General features: G+C 36.1%; 2 protein-coding genes across 6 annotated transcripts in view; one reads left to right on the plus strand and one right to left on the minus strand.

Moving 5' to 3' along the window:
• Positions 1-22,974, plus strand: part of LOC105662933 (uncharacterized) — a 71,339-nt gene that overhangs the window by 43,128 nt on the left and 5,237 nt on the right. The window contains exons 1-2 of one of the 2 annotated variants that reach the window (XM_076539916.1): positions 21,139-21,477; positions 21,776-21,931. In XM_076539916.1, the coding sequence (XP_076396031.1) occupies positions 21,886-21,931 (46 nt within the window). In that variant the 5' untranslated portion in view covers positions 21,139-21,477; positions 21,776-21,885. Of the gene's footprint in view, positions 1-21,138; positions 21,478-21,775; positions 21,932-22,974 lie in introns of those variants that run through there. The other variant, XM_076539917.1, reaches the window with a different exon arrangement.
• Positions 8,298-21,071, minus strand: LOC105662917 (uncharacterized). Of its 4 annotated transcripts, none has more exons than XM_012288815.2 (7): positions 20,817-21,071; positions 19,463-19,677; positions 11,969-15,528; positions 11,303-11,367; positions 10,335-10,989; positions 9,466-9,583; positions 8,298-9,266 (listed from the first exon to the last, which is right to left on the minus strand). In XM_012288815.2, exons 1-7 carry the CDS (start codon positions 20,894-20,896, stop codon positions 9,067-9,069), a joined length of 4,893 nt encoding a protein of 1,630 aa, XP_012144205.2. In that variant the 5' UTR covers positions 20,897-21,071; the 3' UTR covers positions 8,298-9,066. The 4 variants fall into 4 exon arrangements, with proteins under 4 accessions (XP_012144205.2, XP_012144204.2, XP_012144207.2 ...); XM_012288814.2 differs by having other exon boundaries at positions 8,298-9,269; XM_012288817.2 differs by lacking the exon at positions 19,463-19,677 and having other exon boundaries at positions 8,298-9,269.

The following is a 22,974-nucleotide window of genomic DNA, read 5'->3' on the forward strand; positions in this document are numbered from 1 at the left end:
TCTCTTCACGTTTTTTTCCGGTGACTATTCAAAGAGTCTTTCTCGGTTATCATCGATGTCCCGTTTCGTACGATTCGCCCTTTTTTCCCTCCCTTTGTCCCTTTATCGTCCATCTAGCTGGCTCGTTCTGGCCGTCGGCAATTAACAATAGCAAGTGCCTTCTTCCGCCTGCTAATTTGCTCTGGATTTAACTGCAGCGCGTTCTAGCTGACGAAAAAAATGAAAAAAAAAGAAAGCACTTTCTTCCTCGCCCCTTTTACTACGAGGCCTGGCACACGTTCTAAAGATAGGCAACCCCTCTAATCTCGTGTTTTGTCCCGTTTGCTCCCAGCTTGCCTCGACTCGTTATCGCTACGTGAAAAACCGTAGTTCGCTGTCGATTGCTTGCCTTCGTCTTTGACCGCTTGTGAAACTGCGAGGGTGGAGAACAGGAATGGAACGGTTCGAATAGCACGTTCGATGCTCTAACAACAGGGATTGTTTATGGAGAGATACACTAGGCACACTTAATTGCAATGTGTGACACACTCGTCATATATGCCACTGTCATCAGTCAACATGATGTCATTGTCAGGAATTATAAAATTATGATAATTGATAATCGTGGAGTTTCATGTTTAGAAAATGAGGAACTACTTAGTATCATTATTTAGTACCATCACTACTCAGTGTCATCACTGCTTAGTGCCATCACTGCTTAGTGCCACCACTGCTTAGTGCCATCACTACTTAGTGCCATCACTACTCAGTGCCTTGACTACTGAGTGCCATCACTGCTTAGTGCCATCACTGCTTGGTGCCACCACTGCTTAGTGCCATCACTGCTTAGTGCCATCACTGCTTAGTGCCATCACTGCTTAGTGCCATCACTGCTTAGTGCCATCACTAGTTAGTGCCATCACTACTCATTGCCATCACTACTGAGTGCCATCACTACTCAGTGCCATCACTACTGAGTGCCATCACTGCTTAGTGCCATCACTGCTTAGTGCCATCACTAGTTAGTGCCATCACTACTCATTGCCATCACTACTGAGTGCCATCACTACTCAGTGCCATCACTACTGAGTGCCATCACTGCTTAGTGCCATCACTACTCAGTGCCATCGCTACTCAGTGCCATCACTACTGAGTGCCATCACTACTCTGTGCCATCACTACTTAGTGAGATTGAATTTTTGAGGTTAGGTATGTTCAAGATGGAGAATTGAAGAATTTTCTAGCGTAGAAGTTTGGGAATTGTGTTTTCCAGTTCAGAAATTTGAGAATTGTTTTCAAGTTTCACTGTTGTGAAATTTAACAGTTGTTGAACTTTCAGTTTCATAAAAAATCGAAGAACTGTAATTTCAAGTCTATTATTCACTGAATTATAATTTCAAGTCTGTAAGTCAACACAACTGAAAGAGCATCTTGCTTATAGTCCTAACCTAACCATAACTGATTTTTAAGAACACCTGAATTACCATAACTGATAATAAACATCCGAGTTTAAGTAATAAAAAAATAGTTATAAATAATAACCAAAGCTTCTGTAACAAATGTCTATTGCATTGTTGGTTGAAACTAAAAATTTCGCTATTATCACACGAACAATAGTTCGAATTCAGTGTAGCGTGGATCAAGAAGCTTTTCAACACGTTTCCGACAGGATGTAACAACGTGGTAGCGCGTGTCGGTGGTTAACAGGATCGATTTTCAACGTCGCGTACCAGCTACCACCACTTGTTTTATTACCACGTTTCAATTAATTTAAAGCAACGACACCGACCCGCATATTCGGTGGAAAAATCGCACAGCGAAATTGGAAATGGAAATTGGAACGGAAACCGACCACCACGCGTATCGTTATTCCTGCTCTTTCATCCGCGCGTACACGCTCGCGCAAATATAATATCTCCCTAGCACATACTACTAGCCACGTTATTATGTTGTCCTTCTCAAACCATATTGTTACCACGATCGTCTATTTTCGAACAAAGGATTTCATTCGATCGGAGACTGCTGACTTTCTCTTAAATTATTTATCGATTTGTGTTTTATTTGTAAACCGTTTTATCAGCGTTGATTATTTCAAGTTTAAATATTAATTATTCGAATGCAAATCTCTTGATATATGTATACAGGTTTTATTTATGCATCTGCACGCGTGAAAATAAATTGTTATAAATCATTTTGTAGGAGAGGATAAAATATTTTACATATGATTGATTTATTTTATATGTGAATGTATGAATTATTTCACATATGCACTTTTAATTAGTACAAACTACTTTACATATGAGTATAAATTATTTTTGTGCATTTGTTTTGCATATATCAATGTTTACATATGTATATGAATTATTTCACATATGCATTTTTAATTGCTATAAAGTACTTTGAACATGAATCATTTTTCATGTGAGTATAAATTATTTTATATGCGAGTATGAATTATTTCATACGTGATCTATCAGTTTACATATGAACATATGTGAAAGAACATATGTGTGTGTACTTTACATATGTATATAAATGATCACATATGAGTGTGGATTATTTTACATACGCATTATCAAATGTTATATATAATTTTATATATGAACATACCTTCTTTCACATATGTGTATAATTTACTTTACATATGAATATAAATTGTCACATATGAGTGTGGATTATTTTACATATGCATTGCCAATTATTATAAATCATTTCACATATGTGTATGGCTTATTTTATATGTAAATATAAATGATCACATACGAGTATGGATTATTTTACATATGAATATAAATGTTCACATATGAATGTGGATTATTTTACATATGCGTTCTTAATTATTATAAATCATTTTACATATAAACATACCTTCTTTTACATATGTGTATGGCTTATTTTATATGTAAATATAAATGATCACATATGAATATGGATTATTTTACATACGAATATAAATGATCACATATGAATATGGATTATTTTACATATGAATATAAATGTTCACATATGAGTGTGAATTACTTTACATATGCATTCTTAATTATTATAAATCATTTTACACATAAACGTACCTTCTTTCACATATGTGCATGGCTTTTTTTATATGTAAATATAAATGATCACATATGAATATGGATTATTTTACATATGAATATAAATGTTCACATATGAGTGTGAATAACTTTACATATGCATTCTTAATTATTATAAATCATTTTACATATAAACGTACCTTCTTTCACATATGAGTATGGCTTATTTCATATGTAAATATAAGTGATCACATATGAATATGGATTATTTTACATATGCATTCTTAATTATTATAAATAATTTTACATGTGTTTATGCATGAACCTATGTTCGATAAAGAACAACTTCATTTTCTAAAGCTACGAAGTCCCTTCCATAGGCTCATTTTCCAGAATTGATAGGTTATTTTGAAACATTCTGCACACCCTTTAAACGTTCTCTGCATGTAAACGACAGATTACTCTTTTTTGCTCTGTTTCTTCTCCTTCTACTTCCTACAAAACACACTGTACCATTTCTTTTCTGAAACCCTGCGTCTCGTACGTGTTTCCACGAATAAAATACAAAATAATTGAACGTACGAAAGTAGAAAAATGTTTTTCGTGCAAATCTGACGGTATCAAAGAAAAGCTTCTCAAATGAAAAATTATATTTTCGTTGCAGTAGCAGAAAGCTTATAACTGTGTGCAAAATAAAAGAAAAATAATATATGCGCGTTCCCCTTTTCCATTTACCAACTTTCGTTTCGACATAATGGCACGCGATAACCTGACAATTTTAAAGCCAGTTAAAATATGCCGGAATTATTAAATAGGAGGTTGAAACTCCGTGACACGATTTAAATATAATTACCTTTTAATTTTATTATATTCTGGTAGTAGTTTTATTAGTATTAATATGCCAGTACTAATTCTACTGATAATTTAGAATATTAATAGTAATATTAATTATGCAATGCAATAATGATACCTATAATTAATAGCAACATAATATTAATACTAACTCCACTTGTACTATTAATATTAAAAATTGCTGTTAGTACCATTACTAGTTAGTGCCATCACTAGTTAGTGCCATCACTAGTTAGTGCCATCACTAGTTAGTGCCATCACTGCTTAGTGCCATCACTAGTTAGTGCCATCACTATTCAGTACCATCACTGCTTAGTGCCATCACTACTGAGTGCCATCACTGCTCAGTGCCATCACTAGTTAGTGCCATCACTACTCAGTGCAATCACTAGTTAGTGCCATCACTACTCAATGCCATCACTACCCAGTGCCATCACTACTGAGTGCCATCACTGCTCAGTGCCATCACTGCTTAGTGTCATCACTACTCAGTGCCATCACTAGTTAGTGCCATCACTACTCAGTGCCATCACTACCCAGTGCCATCACTACTGAGTGCCATCACTGCTCAGTGCCATCACTGCTTAGTGCCATCACTACTTAGTGCCATCACTACTGAGTGCCATCACTGCTTAGTGCCATCACTAGTTAGTGCCATCACTACTTAGTGCCATCACTAGTTAGTGCCATCACTCGTTAATGCCATCACTGCTTAGTGCCATCACTACTCAGTGCCATCACTGCTCAGTGCCATTACTACTCAGTGCCATCACTACTTAGTGCCATCACTAGTTAGTGCCATCACTACTCAGTGCCATCACTACTCAGTGCCATGACTACTCAGTGCCATCACTACTTCATACCATCACAACTCCAAAAAATGTACAAATTTCAATATCCCAAACACGAAAATCCAAACGTTCACAGCTCGCAAATGCCACGAGATAAAGTGGATGAAATATTACATGAAATATTTCTTTGTGTTAATTTATCAGCAATATTACGTACATCATCGAGTCGATTATCGTGACAGGGAAATTTTATTGGATTAGCGGAACACGTCCAATTAATCCTGGCAGACAGTCTCTCGTATAATTTTGTCCGTGGATCAATGAGATGAAACGATAATCAGGATCAACGAAATATTGACGGACACCTGGACGATTATTGGCTACGGGATAAACGGGTTAAAGATATCCACCCTGTCGGCCACTCGACACGCTGAAAATACACTCGCGTGCATGCTGATGCGAGCGGAAGCAATTAACGGACCGAGTGCGAAATCGTGTAAGCGATTCTTGAATAAATAACGGACGGAGCTTTCGAGGCTTTTGTTGTCTCGCCCGTAGAACGTTTACGTGTCTTGGAAAAAGTTCCGACGACGGGAAGACAATGGTCACTTGTCTTGCTTACCTCGTTCTTTGGTGTACTTTCAACTTTGTTGTTCGGGAGATAGCGAGGAGTACGATACACAAATTAGAAAGTTAAATTATACGGTACATTTCGTGGAAAGTTTCGGGGAATAGATTTTTTGGGGAGAATAATTTGGTTTACTGTGCTTACTTTGGGGTTAGTTTTGGCGGGAAATTTGAATTTGGTGGGAATTTGTGGGTAATTGCCAAGTTAGAGATGTTGAAACTTTAGTAATATTGTTGTGGTATTGTAGTAAGACTGTATGAGTATTGTATTGGACAAATACTGTAAGAATTACTGTATATACAAGTGTAGCAATTTTGTTGTGATACTATAGTAATACTGTATTAGTACTGTTTTGATAATGCAATGGTGCTATATAAATATTGTACTAATATTCTGCTGATATGCAAATATTATACTAATACTATATTAACGCTGTGCTAATACAATACTGTAACTAAAATAATATACTGATACTATACTAATTTAATACTAATGCTACACTGATACTACTCTAGTAGTACACAAATACTATACTAACACCATATTGAACTAATATGAATCATTAATATTATAGTACTAATACTAGTATCACTATTATTCGTACCAATATTATGATTAGTGTTAGTATTAATTAAGTGTTGCAGTTCTTGTAGTATTACTATTAGTTCCAGTACTAACATCAAATAATAATAACACTAATACCAATGTTATATTATATTATTAATACTTAGTAAGTTTAATTAGTATATATTGGTATTAAAGTTAATATGAATACTGATATTAATAGTACACAATTACAATATCGATACATACTACTATTAATATTAATAGTATATTACAACAGTATTAATATTAATAGCACACTAATATAATATTGGTACATACTACTAACATTAATAATAATACTTCTGTGGTCTTACATACTACTACCAATATTAATACTATACTACACAGTATTAATGTTAATAGCACACTAATGCGATACTGTACAAACACTAGTACTATTAATAATAAGATGATGTCAATACTAGTACAAAACAATATCAATACCAATACTAATATAAAACAGTACTAATATTAATACTGACACAAAATCTCACAATAAATAACAAAAATAATATTCAGGAACACAAATTTGAATTACGCTTCTACATCCACATTAATATCATCTACAAATATTCTAATAAATATCAACAAAATCATTATTACAAAAATTGCACTTATTTTATAAGTCATCACATCTAAAAGAACATACTACTATTACACAACTATACTATACAATAAATTACATAATACTGTACATTATACTATACAAAAATAAAACAAGAAGACAAACTTCATAATATTGAACTTCCTTCCCATTTAAAATGTTTAACAACAGAATTTATCTCGCTTTTGAAAGAAAGTACAATGTATACAACGAGGAAAAAAACTTGATCGATAAAAGGATTGTTAAATTAGTAAGAAAGAGTATAACGAAGGGGGTTGTTACAACCCCCCGGTGAATAGAAGTACGCACGAAGAAACTGTCGATAGAATTTCCGATACGAGAAGGAATCCATAAGTTGGCGTTTTAAGAGACGGAACTGTTGACACGTTCGCGAATGTATCAAGATTGTACTTTGTAGAATATAAATGGACGTGATTCGTGTACACTGCCTCGTGTACACAAGAGCAAGTACAATAGAGACGTTCGATACTATGCACAATTGCGAACCATTCGCAAACATAGATACAACGATGTTGGCCGTGGATAATGGAATAGGTGAACTTTGGTTTTGCATATTCGACAACTTTCAGCAGTTTTTATGCAAACCATGCAGCCATTATTTGACGAGTATTTTACAGAGATTTCTGGGGATTATCTTGGAAGTTAACAAAGGGTTCTCATGGTTAAAATTCATTATACATAACGTATTATTTATTTAAAAATATTATAAATTTTATATAAAACTTGACAAACACAGAGCACCACATAAACATGTGAACAAATTCACATTCACAACTTACTTAAATTTTAAATACTACAGAAAAGAGAGTACAATTTATTCAACAACTTATCGTCAAAGTACATGTAATTTAAAAAATATATTTTTGCAGTAACATCAATCTCGCATAAATCAATTTCATTTTAGCTTGTATCTTCTGGACGCGACAGATTTTCTCAAGGGAAACCGCTGTCGCGTTCATGACAGCCATAAGATTTCATTTAACGTTACTTAAATGCAAAAACCGTTCTGCTTGTCACGTAAAATAAAAAATGTGAGAGCTTATATAAAGAGGTGATTGTGGAAATGAGGATGAATGAAAGACGGAGAAATTAGATTTTAGCATTTCAATGAAACTGAAGTCCTTACATTTAAAAAATATCAAGTTGTCACATTTTTAATTTTCTATTTTTTGATTATAATATTTTGTGAGAATTTTTTTTCATGACCATCAACATAAAAAACTTTTAAATTATCTGAAATTTAATTACAGAAATTATCACAAAATTTTATAATTATTCACGTGTTAAAATATAAGAAAAATTGATTTGCAAGTCACATCGTCGCAAGGGGTTAATGAGGAAGATAAGAAGTATGAGAAAGATAGAAAGGCGGAAAGATTTGGACCGGGAACGTAAAAGGTGTAGGGTAAGGTACACGTGTAAGGCAGTTTAAGCACAGCAGAGTGATTATTTCTCGTCACTTGGTGGCAATTGGAACGGGATTCATAACCACCGGTGTGCCGTGGTGTGCGAGCCGGGAATGTTGGCTACAGGTGGTCCCGGGCAAATCAATATCGTTCGCGTGTCTCTCGGTGAATACGTGAGTAGTGCTCTGAATGCACCTTCCTAACACGCAGCCTCTGTGATCCCGCCCATAATGATCATCACGATGATATTACACCGCACTAACAGGCATGCGTTACCAAAATTTGCAATTTAGATACTTGCGATATTAATTAGAACTTTCAACATTTTTCCAGTATCAAATTTTGGGAATTTTGAGACAGGAATTAAGAAGAAACATATGTAGAAAAGTGATATATTATTATGTACATAGAGCGCAATGCAACTTTGTCACATTGTAAAAACAATTCCCATAATTTAACAAAACAGTGTTAGTTGAAAATTAATTCTTACACTTAACGCTTAGTTTACTATCGTGTTAGCTGTTAGATGATCACATTGGAATATTTTTATAACGATTGATGCTTTGGATCACAGTTGAGATGGCACAGAACATGTATGATTACATCTAACAATTTGAGTAACAATATACAGTAAAAAATGAATATCACAATAATTATAACTATGAAGGAATTCTTCAACAAATTTACCACTTCTTAACCCAGGTATCACAACCAAATACTGTTCTTGATTTTGATTACTTTTGACGTATAAAAATAACAAACACGAGTACTTCACGAACTTCTCTCACAAAATAACATTACAAATTGAAATTGAAGTCCAGCTTCGCAACGAAGAACTTTCCAGCATCCAATCAAAAACTCCAACAAACAAAAAATGCATTCCGCCTTTGAATCCACTAACAACTGTACACATTTATCAGCGACATGAAACACGGTTACATTTCAATGTACACTTTTGCCGGTACACGGTCCACGTTTTCGCTCGTAAAACAAACAGTTAATCTTTCCGCAGAAACAAAAATTCCCTTTGTTAACGACATTCGAGATTAAAAACGCTATGTACACATTTGTCGAATGAAATTTTATAGGAGTCCCGCGGCCGGGATTGGTAACTTGAATAAATAACAAAATGGCGGATGTTTAGTTGTCATGTGGACAGGTTGCACGCACTGTCGGAATCGGCGTCGAGTTCTTCTTCGACGAGGAATTCTGGGTATCCCAGGGCTAGAACGTCCTGTCTCGATAGTTCTTGGAGGTAAGGGTAGAACGATATCAATCGGTACTGGCTGATGCACTCCACCACCCAGTCGTGGACGATCGGCACTGCTCGGGCTTTTTGGTACCATTCTACTGGAAAAAAGAAATTCAAGCTATGGCTAATAAATTTTGCAACTTTGGGATTCTTTACAATTTTTTAAATTTGTTATTTTCTGAATATTTGTTACTTTGGTTACTTGGGACTATGTTGAGTATTTGGAATATTGAGGATTCTATTTTTAGACTAAACAGTTTACTCCACATATTTAGCTATTTTCCAAAAACTCACCGATAATCTCGTAATCGTGAACGTCCGATTGTATCACGATAATCTTCAGCTTCGATTTTTCGCCGGTTAAAGCATCCAGAGAGTCGACTACCCTAGCACCGGTGGCTCGTAGGAGATCCTGAAGGAGAATGTATTTCTAAAGCTGTACAACTTGGCGGTGATTCAAGTTTAAATAGCGCGGCATTGGATCGAAAACGTAAATAAAATACATTGCTTGAATACTGAGGCTTCTTTAAGAGCTATTCAATCCTATCAGGATCAGTGATCCTAAATCTTAGCTACACTTTATTTTATATGTGGGTTGTGGTTTTGTACTTTCAGTACGTGTGTGAACATATGTTATACATATTACATATGTAACATATACAAAATGTTCTATTAATCTCAGTTAGGTTAGGTTTATACATATACAAAGGAATATGTAAAAATATATCAAGGTTAGGTTGATATGTAAAACTTCTAACGTGACTTGGAAAAATTGGACAATTAAAAATTAACAATAATCTCACTACTTAATTATCAAATCACTATCAAACTCCAGTATTCAATTTCTAGGTATAAATGAAAAACTTTAATCTACCGCGAAGAGACAATAACAGTATACATTCTTTTATGAATCAGACTTATAATAAACACCTACAGAAACAATGAAATGTACAGTGAAACTAAAGATAAAGTCAAACAAAGCAGCGTACGTATCCATCACCCCACCTCTTCAAATACTCTCGTATGGTAACAAGAACACGGGAAAAATTAAAATACAACTCAGCTTGTATTCCCAGCAAACAACGTGCAACATTTTGCATATAAAATACGCATTTAAAATTCAGATCAGCTATCCACATAAAAACGTGTCGAAGAAACTTTACCCTGTACTGATCGACGGAAACGTCGACGTAAGGTCCTATACACAAGAAAACGAATCCCTCGAACAAATCCCTTTTCCTCAGCCTCGAATTCCGAGGTCCTGCCTCCAAGGTGCCGCAATCTACCGCCTCGTAACGTTCCTCGTCCACCAATTTCTTCTCCTTCAACGAGTCTACCACCCACTGGTAGCCTACGATCCACTTCCGGTGCGCGATCCCTTGCAAATACTTCAACGTTTTATTCGCTCCGTTGTTCTCGTCGTCTACTCTCACGATCACGTGAGTCACCTGCTCGTCGAACTGAGTCAAATATCTGGCGTTCACCAGTTGTGCCAACCTTTTCACCTGATTAACCTGAACGACGACCAAACCGCTGCACACGAAACACAGTCTCGGTTTATCGCAGTTATTTGTCGTTTGATCCCTCAGGCGTCTCAGCGATTCGTTCTTCGTTGTTTGTTTTATGGAGCTGGCTTTCTTTGATGGCTGTTGAGATTTTGGAGTACTTTGGTAGAGAGGATGAAGACTCCTCTTGCTGCACGGGGTACTGGCTATGGTGCTCCTTCCGGTTACCGAGGATGGTGTTCTTAAATGTTTATCGTTGATGTTTGTGGTTGATGAAGCTGCTGTGGTTTCTCGATAGGCGTTAAGGTGAGCACTGTAAATATTTCAAAATGATGAGTTTTCAAAGTGTAGTTAAACTTATATATTCTGTAGGTTCAGTAGACTGTACAGGAGACTCTCGTTATACCGCCACGTCGCTTAAACCCTCTCCATCCTTAAAAGCTCACAATATAAATAAACTACCTTTCAGAATTCGTGAGACACACTAATAACAGGGTTTAAACGAGTCCCGCCTGCGGCAATATAACGAGAGTCTTCTCTACTATCAATTGACGAAATAAACAATGACGTGAGCTAGAAAATGGTTTGTGAAAGAATGGAAGCACCGAAAGGGTCGTTTTACTTACTTCTTTGTCTTTGTGTCAGGAGTGTTCTCGACAATGTCGTCTTCTTCGGCTGAGTGTTCGTTGTCCTGGATATTTCAAAGCAAAGCGAGTCTTTGAGAATGCTTATCCAGAAAGATAAGGATGCTCGTTTTTGTTTATCTCATAAGCAGTCGAACAGGGACGATAATACGGACTATCATAAATGCGGATATCAAGTATAATTGTTGAAACCGGTGCAATTATAGACTTAAATGTCAATCGGCTAATCAAATTTTCATGAGTTTTACGAGCTATTTGATCTATTACGGACGCGTTTAAGGCAATTATACGGAATCGAGGAAACGAAGTAAATTGGCAATAAACGGATTGAGTTATTAGAATTTCATGGAGGAAATTACCGTGGGAGCTATTGTCATGTAAAAGAGATAAACCGCAGATTCCATAACTATCATAAAAACTTTTCGTTCCTAGCAATTTCTATGTTTGGAATTTTTAAAATTATTGTAGGTGTAAATTTCAAAAAATAATTTACGTTCAGAGCCCCTGGCGCAGGAAAATATCGGTTGTCCTCGAAATTTGCAACAAGCGCAACAAAAATTATGTAAATGATACATGAAGTGTACGAAAAATGAAATATTCGACATAACAAACAAAAATAGACCGAAAATAAAAATAAAAGAAGCAAACCTTATTCTTTTGGGGGGTCTTTTCCTGTCCCTTGAACTCGAAAAGAGGTCTGCCAAATACGTCGGCCTCAAAGTGCTTGATCTGCAATTCATGTTGCGTGATGTCCATAAGCGAGTCCTGTTCATAATCCGCATCCTTCATCAGCGCGTCATCGTTCGCGCGACGCTGCAATCCATCAGCGTGTTTCTCATTATTGGAAGTCATAGCATTACGTCTAGATGATTTATCGACTTCACTGTTCCTCCTAGATTTATCACCATGTGGCTCAGATGGTTTCACTCCTTCGATCCTCTCAGTGACCTGATCGAAATCGTCGATAAAGGTGACCTCGTTATCACTGACGATTTGGGACAGCCTTCCACCTTTATACTTATTCTTATCCGAACCGTTCGATCGATGCGCAAGCATGACGTCTTTGTTCAACGGACGGAAGCTGGAACTTCCGGTGGGTTCATTATCTTCCACTCGCTTCGCAGGTTTAATCCCCTGCGCTTCCAGACACTCGTCAAACGCGTTAGTGTCGAAGTCCAGATCATCGTTCAAATTCTCTATCATCATCACCTCCTCAGGGTCCACTTTCTGCACAATCTCCTCGTTCCGAGGTGTCGCGGCGTTGTTCCGAATGTACTGGATCCTGTCGATGGTGGCTGCGAAATCTGGCGAGTCCTGGTCCATCTGGACCACTCTGCTCGACTCCTGGGATACCAAGTTGGAAGCGGCATTAGACACCTGTCTGGGTTGACTCTTGTTACCCGCGCTGAAATTGAAGGAACAAGACTCCGCAGGACGTCTGTATCCTTCCTGACGGTTCGGTACAGAAGGTTGGTTCGGCTTGTTTGTATTCCTGTCCATGTTCGGATCATCGCACCAGTTCTTTACGATGGTCCTTAGGTCCACCTCCTGGGACGGAGGAGATTGAATTCTTTTCCGTTTGGACGGAGGCGACTGAAGCTCCTTATTTAGGCAAACAAAGTTAGGGGACTCCGTGTCTGAGCTGACTACAGGCAATATTTTTCTGTGCTTCTTCTGTTTCACGTTCCTTCCGATGTCCCCGTCTGAATCTGAGCTGACTGACATGGTGTCCACGCACCGGGCGCTGGTCTTTGACAGCGGGACATTTTCATTCTTACTGCTACCTGTTCCTTTGTCAGAGTTCCTGATGCAAGTTGTCCTTGAGGAGAAGCTGTGATCCGAGTCGTAGCCGGCCTCATTGACTAGGGACATGTTCCTCATCCTCAGTATGTTTTTATCGATCCATCCTGTCTCCTTTGGTCTCTTCCTCTTCGAGGCTGAATCGCAAGTTGAATCCGTGTCGGAACTCGCGGATGCCTGCTGGGACCTGCGGATGAGGGCTCTAGAATGCGCTCCCTTCACCTCAAAGTCCTTCTGATTAGGGATTACAACCGATTCGGCGTGGCTGTACTTCGAGGTCTTCGTAACACAATTGCTTGGTGATTCGAAGGGCAGATACCTCATCTGTGAAACGTTTGAAGGGGACTTTAAATGAACCGGGCTTTTAGGCACTGAGTTCTCGGGAGCCTTCGTGGCTTCTTCCTTTCTGTCCTCATCAAGGGACACGAACACCACATCCATCGATTCAGCTACTTTATCATCCTTTTTTTCCATATCCAAACACACGACATCTTCCGTGTCCTTAGCCTTCGGAAGGGATTGAGCTTTCTGTACGTCTTCATGTTTATCCAACGACGAATTGTTCACATTGATTAATAAATTATTGCCAAAAGCGTTTTCCAGACTGTCCGACACAGCAAAACATTGAGTATCCCAATAGTCCACAAGGTTACACGGCTTAAATTCAGGATAGTTGCTACCTACGTACTTTCTGGGTCTAGTGGACCCCAGGTAGAAAAATCTAACGCGTTTCTTCCTGTGTTTGAAGACCTTGCCCAGCTTTTTAAATTTCACCATAGATACATCTCCTACGTCTTTCATCTTACTCGAAGTAGGCCTAACTCGTCTAACATTCTCCATAGTCTCATCTTTGTCTCCAAAACTATTTCCAGCTGAAGCATTCTGTACATCGACACTCGCATCCATCTGTCGGTTCAAATCGCGTTTGGCCGCCTGCAGTCGCGAGGTGTAATCCGAGCTTGAAGAATCGTTCGGTTTGGGCTCCATGTTGTGTCTGGCCAAAGACAATCGACCTCGACTCTTCGCAGACTGACATTTAGACGCCGAGTCGTTCGTGGTATCGCACAGCGATTGATCATGCTTATCAGCGGGCAATTTCGTCGGGGTCGTTTGGTCGGGCATCTCCGATCGATCGCCAGGCGGAGTGCTCGACAGATTGCGTCGTTTCTTCAGAGGCAGCGAGTTATCCATTTGATTTCTATTGTCAGTCGCGTCGTTGTCGATTGTCATCGGCGGATCTACGTTCTCCGAGACGCCGATGATATCGTTCATTTGACGGTTGTTCAACTTCTTTATACGCACTTGCTCGCCCCTTTCTAACTCGATGAAAGATGTTTCTCCTAGAATCTGAACCTCGTCAGAGTTCTCCGCAGGTTTCACGCGACTGTTTTCAGTTGAACTCTCGTTAAGGTTGCAACGTTTGGACACATCGTTTGCGGGCGTGTAAGATCTCCTCTCGTTTCTATTCATACTCTTCTCGAGGCTTTTCCTCCTTTCTTGCACATTTGTCAGGTTACGTCGATCATCGATACTCCTGGCGATGTTTGTGGATGCTTCAGGGTCTTTACGACTCTCGCATCTCAGTGAATCCTTTTCCTTCGACATCAGTCGATCCCTGGCGAGTTTAGAGACGCCTAAGGACACGTTTGATTCCTTTTCTCTTCTCTCGTTTCTCCCCTTTCCTTCCTCCCCAGCTTCCTCATACGACCGCGATTTGCTGACGTTCAAAGACTTCAGTTTCTTCTTCTTTGTTCTCATCTCTTTACCAAACCGCGCGACTGATGACCAATTCTTCTTCATGGCGGGTAACATGTCGCTGGGCGACGTCCTCTGAACGTCGTTCCTTTCCTTATATTCTTCCTTGTGCCTCGTTATCCCTGACGTACTGGGTCTTGGATTATCTAGGTCCTCCAGTATTACCGTCTTCGAACCGTCACTCCCCGTTTCATCACCCTTCGCGTTGTTTGGCAACGCCCTCAAAGGACTTTGAAGCTGTTGCACGCCCTCGACCTCGTAATCAGACAGCTTGTTGTCCTTGCAGTTCTGCGACACGGAGACGGTCAATGTATCGTCCAGATTGCAGTCGACGAGCTCTTCAGGAACGATCTTGTCAGGATCGACCAAAGCCTCGCTACTTGGTAGCGTGTTTAACCAACTGTGCACCTTGGAATTCTTATCGTCCATATCCTCGTTCTGATTCCTCGCAGTGTCGCTGGACAAAGGCTCGACTCCGGACATGCTGTACTTCGTCAAGTAGTCCCTGATGTCACTGTTCCCTGAATCCTGCTTCTTACTCTCCCTTTTCTTCCGTGGCGTGCTCGGAGGAGTATCGTCGCGGTCCTTTATCGTTACAACGTTGGAATTACATTTGAAGCTTTCTTCGAGGCTGCGGTCCAAGTGAGGGTGTACTGTAAAAGTTTCGTTTCTTGAATATCTTTTGTTACAATAATTTATTGAAAAAATTCTTCTTTCTTTTATTTCGGTCTTTGAGATGAAATTTGAAAAGGGCGGATGAATAAAATATTTTCTGATTAAATTGACGGAGATCGGTTTTCAATTTTTCGCTCGATCGACCCGACTTCGCTGGAGTCTCAAGTATTTGCGCGGGAGAATATTTTATTTGAAACTCTTACATAGAGAGCTATAGTGGATCCTTTTTTCGCTCGTCAAGTGTCCATCCGCGGTTAGTTTCAAGAAGTTTTATTTGGTTTCATGGAAATGCTCGCGCGTGCTTCAGACTGCGGCCACGAGAATGCATTTGGGGAAAAAGTCGGAGTCGAGAGTTAGCCATAGAGAAGAACATCAGGAAATTGACCTATACGTTGCACTTCTGTGTATTATGAAAGAAGAGACCTTCAAGTTGCATTTGTTCGATTATTTTCTTCGGTATTTGCGGGTTTTATTCGTATGCACCTGAACGTGATCGAAATTGCTTACTAATTTTGCAGTAACAAAAATTATGAGGTTTGTAATTGAACAAATATGTAATTTGTGGATGAAGATTCTTATTTTTATTCAAGTTTTGTAATTACTTTTTGAATTCATTTTCTCTTGAAATGAAAAACAAGAGAAGAAATTTGTAATAAAAAAAATATTTTTATTTTCAATTATTTTTCTTCTGTCAGAATAAAAAAAATAAAAGAGAGAAAATTTATAATTGGAAATAAATTAAAAATGAAAAAATCTAAAAAGAGATACAATAACAAAAGTAATATGATTTTTAATCAATAAAGGCATGTAATGTAAATATTTGAGTAAAAATGATTTATTTTGTTTTTTGAATAAAAATTTTATTTCTGTTTTAACGAAAAAAGAATGAAACCATAAAACTTTTTATACATAGAAGTGAGTCGGTTTTAAAAGTATCCTTGACAGCAACATATCGGAAACGGAAACGCTTGATATTTCCAACAAGCGATATTGAAAAATGTGAACGAACACGCGCAATAAATAACATTTAATAAAGATGGTTGGACAATAAATTGAATAAAATAGTGGCTGTAGTTTATAGTAGATATTTAAATGAAATTTTAAGTGTAGAATTTTTTAATTTGAAAGGATTCTAATTTAGAAATTTTAAGAATCACAAATTTAAAAAATTAGGAATTTAAAAAATTGCAAATTGCAAGGTTTAGAAATTTCAAAAATCACAAATTTTAAGATTTAGAAATTTCAAGGATCAAAAAATTCCAAAATTTAGAAATTTTAAAAATCTCAAATTCCAAAATTTAGAAATTTCAAAAATCACAAATTTCAGAATTTAGAAATTTCAAGGATCACAAATTCCAAAATTTAGAAATTTCCAAAATCACAAATTCCAAGATTTAGAAATTTCCAAAATCACAAATTCCAAAATTTAGAAATTCCAAAAATCACAAATTCCAAAATTTAGAAATTTCAAGGATCACAAATTCCAAAATTTAGAAATTTCAAAAATCACAAATTCCAAAATTTAGAAATTTCCAAAATCACAAATTCCCAAATTTAGAAATTCCAAAAATCACAAATTCCAAAATTTAGAAATTTCAAGGATCACAAATTCCAAAATTTAGAAATTTCTAAAATCACAAATTCCAAAATTTAGAAATTTCAAAAATCACAAATTCCAAAATTTAGAAATTTCCAAAATCACAAATTCCCAAATTTAGAAATTCCAAAAATCACAAATTCTAAAATTTAGAAATTTCCAAAATCACAAATTCCAAGATTTAGAAATTTCCAAAATCACAAATTCCAAAATTTAGAAATTTCAAAAATCACAAATTCCAAAATTTAGAAATTTCCAAAATCACAAATTCCCAAATTTAGAAATTCCAAAAATCACAAATTCTAAAATTTAGAAATTTCCAAAATCACAAATTCCAAGATTTAGAAATTTCCAAAATCACAAATTCCAAAATTTAGAAATTTCAAAAATCACAAATTCCAAAATTTAGAAATTTCAAAATCACAAATTTCAGAATTTAGAAATTTCAAAGATCACAAATTCCAAAATTTCGAAATTCAAAAATTCCAAAAATCACGAATTCCAAAATACAAAAATTTCCAAGTAAATTCTCAAATTCTTAACTAACAAAATTCTGCAATTTATCTGAAGGCCAAAAATCATGAGTTCCAAAATACAAAAATTTCTAAGCAAATCCTCAAATTCTCAACTAACAAAATTCTGCAATTTATCTAGAGGCCAAAAATAAATCTGATACAGCACTTTCTATATCTCTCACCCCAAAATATTGCACCAAAAACCAGTGCACAGATTGCACAGTACAATATTTCTAAGAGAAAAGAAAAAGAAATGATAAAAACAGTACGGTAAAGGATGCGTTAAACGTTTTGTGAAGATTCGAATCGTGGTGGAAAACGATACAGATGTTACGAGTTGCTAAAAAATTGACGATTCGAATGCCTTCGAAGAAACAGCGGAGCCTCGAAGAACAGTGAAACTTAAATTTTTGAAACAGCAGCTTCTTCACTCGGGGGAACGAATAGCTGACCCCGAACATGATGTTGTGGCAGATGCACCGCTGCTCTACCTTTAAAGCTTCATGTTTTTCTTATCGAACGGAGAAAAAGTTTATAGGGGGAAAAATGTTAGTTCCCTTCAAATCTATTGCTCCGGTGCAAGCCGGAAATTTATTGCTCTCCAGATACCAACATTCGTTTTCTATTTAGAATTCCTTTGGCGTTCTACCGCCATTTTGTGGGAGATTTAATTGAAAATAGTATAAATGAAATTAAACAAATTTTTTTGATTTATTTGAGCTTAGGAATTATTTAAGAATTAAATAATTTTTGTATTAGTTTGGTTTTTTATAAGTATTGTAGGTAATTTGAATTATTTAGAAAGAATCTCTCGCTATATTGCCACTTTCGAGCGGACTTTATACACTGCTTTTCACTATGGAACACTCGAATATTCTGATTCATTCAAAAATATAGGGAATTTTATATTTTGAAAGAACCTCTCGTTATATTGCCATTTTCATGCAAACTTTGTACGTCGACGTTCTCACACTATAATTCACTATAGAACCCTCGAATATTCTGATTCACTTAAAAATATATGGAATTTTATAGTTTGAAATAATCTCTCGCTATATTGCCATTTTCATGCGAACTTATATACCGGCTCCCCCACACTATAGTTCACTATGGAACGCTCGAATATTCTGATTCACTCAAAAATATAGGGAATTTCATAATCTGAAAAGAATATCTTGCTATATTGCCACTTTCCCACAGATTTTATACACCGGCGCCTCCATATTATAGTTCACCATGGAACACTCAAATACTCTGATTCACTTAAAGTTTATAGGGAATTTTATAATCTGAAAAGGATCTCTCGTTATATTGCCACTTTCGCATAAACTTTATGCACTGGTGCCCCCACACTATAGTTCACTATGGAATGCTCGAATATTCTGATTCACTCAAAAATATAGGAAATTTTTTAATTTGAAAAGAATCTCTCGCTATATTGCCACTTTCCCACAGACTTTGTACACAGGCGCCCCCTCACTACAGTACACTATAGAATACTCATTTTCAAATTTCTAAGTTTGAGAATTAGCTTGAAAATTTCTAAATACAGAAGTTTGTAAATTTAATAATTTATTAAACTAAAGTTTTCTATGAAAACCTAGAGTCGATGTTATCAGAATCGATGATATTTCGCAAGAATGGTCAGCGTTATACAAAAATACGCGATCAGCATTGATCATATTACGTCAACACCACTATCTACGTGGAAATATACCAGGTCAAGTATTGAGCGTAATCGGCAGATCAGAATCGTTAGTGTGGCTATCGCAAGCGTGATAAGAAGTTATGATTACTCACTATTGATGCCGGAATCCTTCTCTACCGCTTCGATCAAGTCTTGCAGCCGATCTATGTACACTTTCATGTCCTCGTCGACAGTAATACTACGTCGTTGAATAGGAGTGTTGCAGAGTGGACACAAAGCACTTTTATTCTGCAATACCGTTTGGATGCATGTGCGACAAAATCGATGCCCACAAGGGGTTTTCACGGGCTGAGATATAGTATGCAGACTGAAAGATAAAAGCAACTAATCCCTTATACACCTGTGCTACGGCTATTGCAAATGGAATAAATTATGTGTACGTTAGGGGACAGTACAATGAGCTTTAGTACATGGATTACAATCTAAGGATAGTAAAATTGCTTGCTCCTATTGCATCTAAAATTAAAATCTTGGGATCACTTCAATTTCTTTCAGCGATGCTTGCATTGAACAAGCAGCTACGCTGGCTGCGTGGAGATTTAGGCGGATGGTAAATAAATTAGTTCACTGGATGCAAGTATAAGCAGTGATGTGATTGGAAAATGTTTAAAGGTTTTATTACATGAAATGTTCCTGCATATTAATGTTTGGGAGGGAAGTAAAGAATGGAAGTTCGTTTAAAAAATATTTGGATGTACAGTATCAACAATATTAATTCTAATTCGTTTGACAATTGTAATTGTAATTATGTAACATTATGGTAATAGCTTAATAACATAGATCCAGTTTAATAAAATTATACAAGTTGAATCATATCAAATAATGAATTAAATACAATTTATGTATTTATCAAATAATGAGTTCAAATTGCTATAAAGGTTTTAATGTACGTAATGAATAATAAATTAATAAAGTATATAATACTCTTACGATTTTTAATTTATAATTACTTATGCTGTTCATTAGTAAAGATTCAATTATATTTTGCTGATTATGGTATCTAAGTAAGCTTTAACATCAAAAACAAAAAAAAACAGCGCTCTACTTAACAAACGTATTTTATGAACTATAACTAAGTTAGTAAATATACTTGTTAATGATGTTCAGTTGATTCTCTAATATACATAATTATTAGGTGATCATAAAACCAAAATAATGAATAAATACAACTTACATTCACAAAATAATAACTTAAAATTCCTTCGAACTTGATAACAAACTCCACAAATGAAATCATAAGATCATCAAATTTAAAAACAATGAATTCCATATACTCATTTTATAGCATATACAACATAGATTCAAAAATAGAAAAACATAAAACATAACCTCTACAATTAAATGAAAGTATAAGATAAAAACATTATTACAAATTGACTTACATAATAAATACTCCAAACTATTAAATATTCTCCATAAAATTTTAAACATTAATTAAAAACTCACCAAATCGTGCACTGCAAACTTGTTTGCATATTTTTAATCGCATCCTTCAATTTACGAGTTGTATCAAAGAGCTGTTCCATCTTTTCTTTTTAATTATTAACGTCACATCACGAACCTTTGCACAGAATCATTAAATTTACATCGCTTTTAGTCAGCGTAACACAACTATGAAAATCAGAGCACAGCATAATGATTATCGCTCACATGGTTGACAACTATTGTCAACTTTACCCGCCTTGTTTTGGGATTTACCCATGAGCCCCTGATGGCGTTGCGATCGATAGGTCGATACTCGACTTTACTCCAATTTATTTAGTTTTTCAAGTTTATAATTAAATTCCACTCAATTATCGCGAACTATTCATCAAATTAGAGCTAACTTTATCAATTTTATATGGGAACAAAAATTTTAAATGTAGTTTTGTTTTATAGTGCGCGTTAGATTATCGATAAATCGTTCATGAACATCGAGTTTACGACTCTTGACGATAGAGAGCGCTGTTGCGTTTTCCCGCCAATCTAAGCGGGAACGTCACCGCAGGTGGTTACGTAACAGTGACAATTAATTACAAAAATAGTGTAGTGACGCGTGCAATTTTTATTTAAATAATGTTGTGGAGTTTTGTAAAGTTACGGTGCACAGTACTGAGATCAATTTATGGTGAGTTCTTTAATATAAGTGCTAAAACTAGTTTTACTGACGGTTTATTTGACGCATCTATGAGTGACACATTCACGAATTTCGCAATCATAACGTTTGAGAATTTAAAAGCATTAAAATGTAAATTTCTTGAGAAATAAAATTAAAAAAAAGAGAGTTTACGACTTTATATATATTTTACGTAATGTTATGAATATTGTATCGTTATAATTTTTTACGATTCCATTGACACCAAAATGGCGTCCACGCCGCGTTCTCTTATCTCGCAACTATTTTACAAACATATTTTCTTTTACAGAAGCTGTTGTTCCAATGATTAAATTGGCCTTATCGAGTTTCACAAGTGGAAAGGAAAGACGATAGTGCAGCATAACATGAGATTCGCAGAAACGTGCTGTTGATGACGTTATGGGGTTGATTTTCTTTGCCAGTACTTTGTTCCTCTGCTTATGCGGTAAGTCTTAATTTCACACAATTCGTAAGATAAAAGCGCGAAATCCTTTTGATTCGGTAAAGAAGTAATTAAATCGAAAAATTCACGAAAAATGTCGGAAATGATCAAGTGCATATAACGCTATCTTATAAAATTTTGTTGAACGTCGGAAGGCAAATTAGTTTTAAAGTCTGTTCCTGTGGGACCAATTAAACGGTACTGGACTCGAGTGTGTCCACGCGATAAGAAAGTTTGCGAAACGAATTATCGTTCACGAGTTCATCGGAAGTAAAAATTGTACTCCCGTCAAAAGTTCGTACTTTACAATTCTAAAATTCCTATTAAACACACAGTTAAATTTTATCGAACTCGACAAAACGAACGTCCTCTGTTAATCGAAACGATGAAATATCTTTTATAGAGACGATAAAATTTCGATGTTTTTTTTTTTCAAAACGATATCCCGCTTGATTTATCGAATATTTTCATAGAATACATTTTTTCTGGTAGAGATAACGATCGATTTTTCTTTTCGATCGTTTTGATATGATAAAAGGAAATTAATGTTTTTGTGTGACCATCAACAGGTATGCATTTATAGGTGCCGTGAAAATTTCGATGAAGTGTGCGATGTTTCGGGTGAAATTAATTTCATTTCTATAACACTGCAGAATAGATTTTTCTTTTACATATATATACATATGTATAAATATTCTTAGCGGTTCTGCATGCAAATCAACTGGCACTGAGAGATTCAAAGGGCCGGTAAATTTATTCGTGAATTATACCAGCCACCGTCGAAGTAAATGAACCATAATGATCCCCTTGCATGGTGATTTAAATTCTATTCGCAAGAAACTTTCAGGCGATCGACTAAATTTACCGGCAACGAATCGACTGCTCTTGCAGTGATTAAAGGAGCACCAATCCTCGACCACGAATTGCTCTTATACCCTAATTATCCACTGTTGTGTGTACATCTAACGGTTTTTTTTCTATAAATATTCAATTCCGATCGGTTAAGGATTTGTTCAATTATGCTATTTACATATATCATGATGTCT

The sequence above is a fragment of the Megachile rotundata genome, chromosome 14 (genome assembly GCF_050947335.1).
Source record: "Megachile rotundata isolate GNS110a chromosome 14, iyMegRotu1, whole genome shotgun sequence".
NCBI lineage: Eukaryota > Metazoa > Arthropoda > Insecta > Hymenoptera > Megachilidae > Megachile > Megachile rotundata.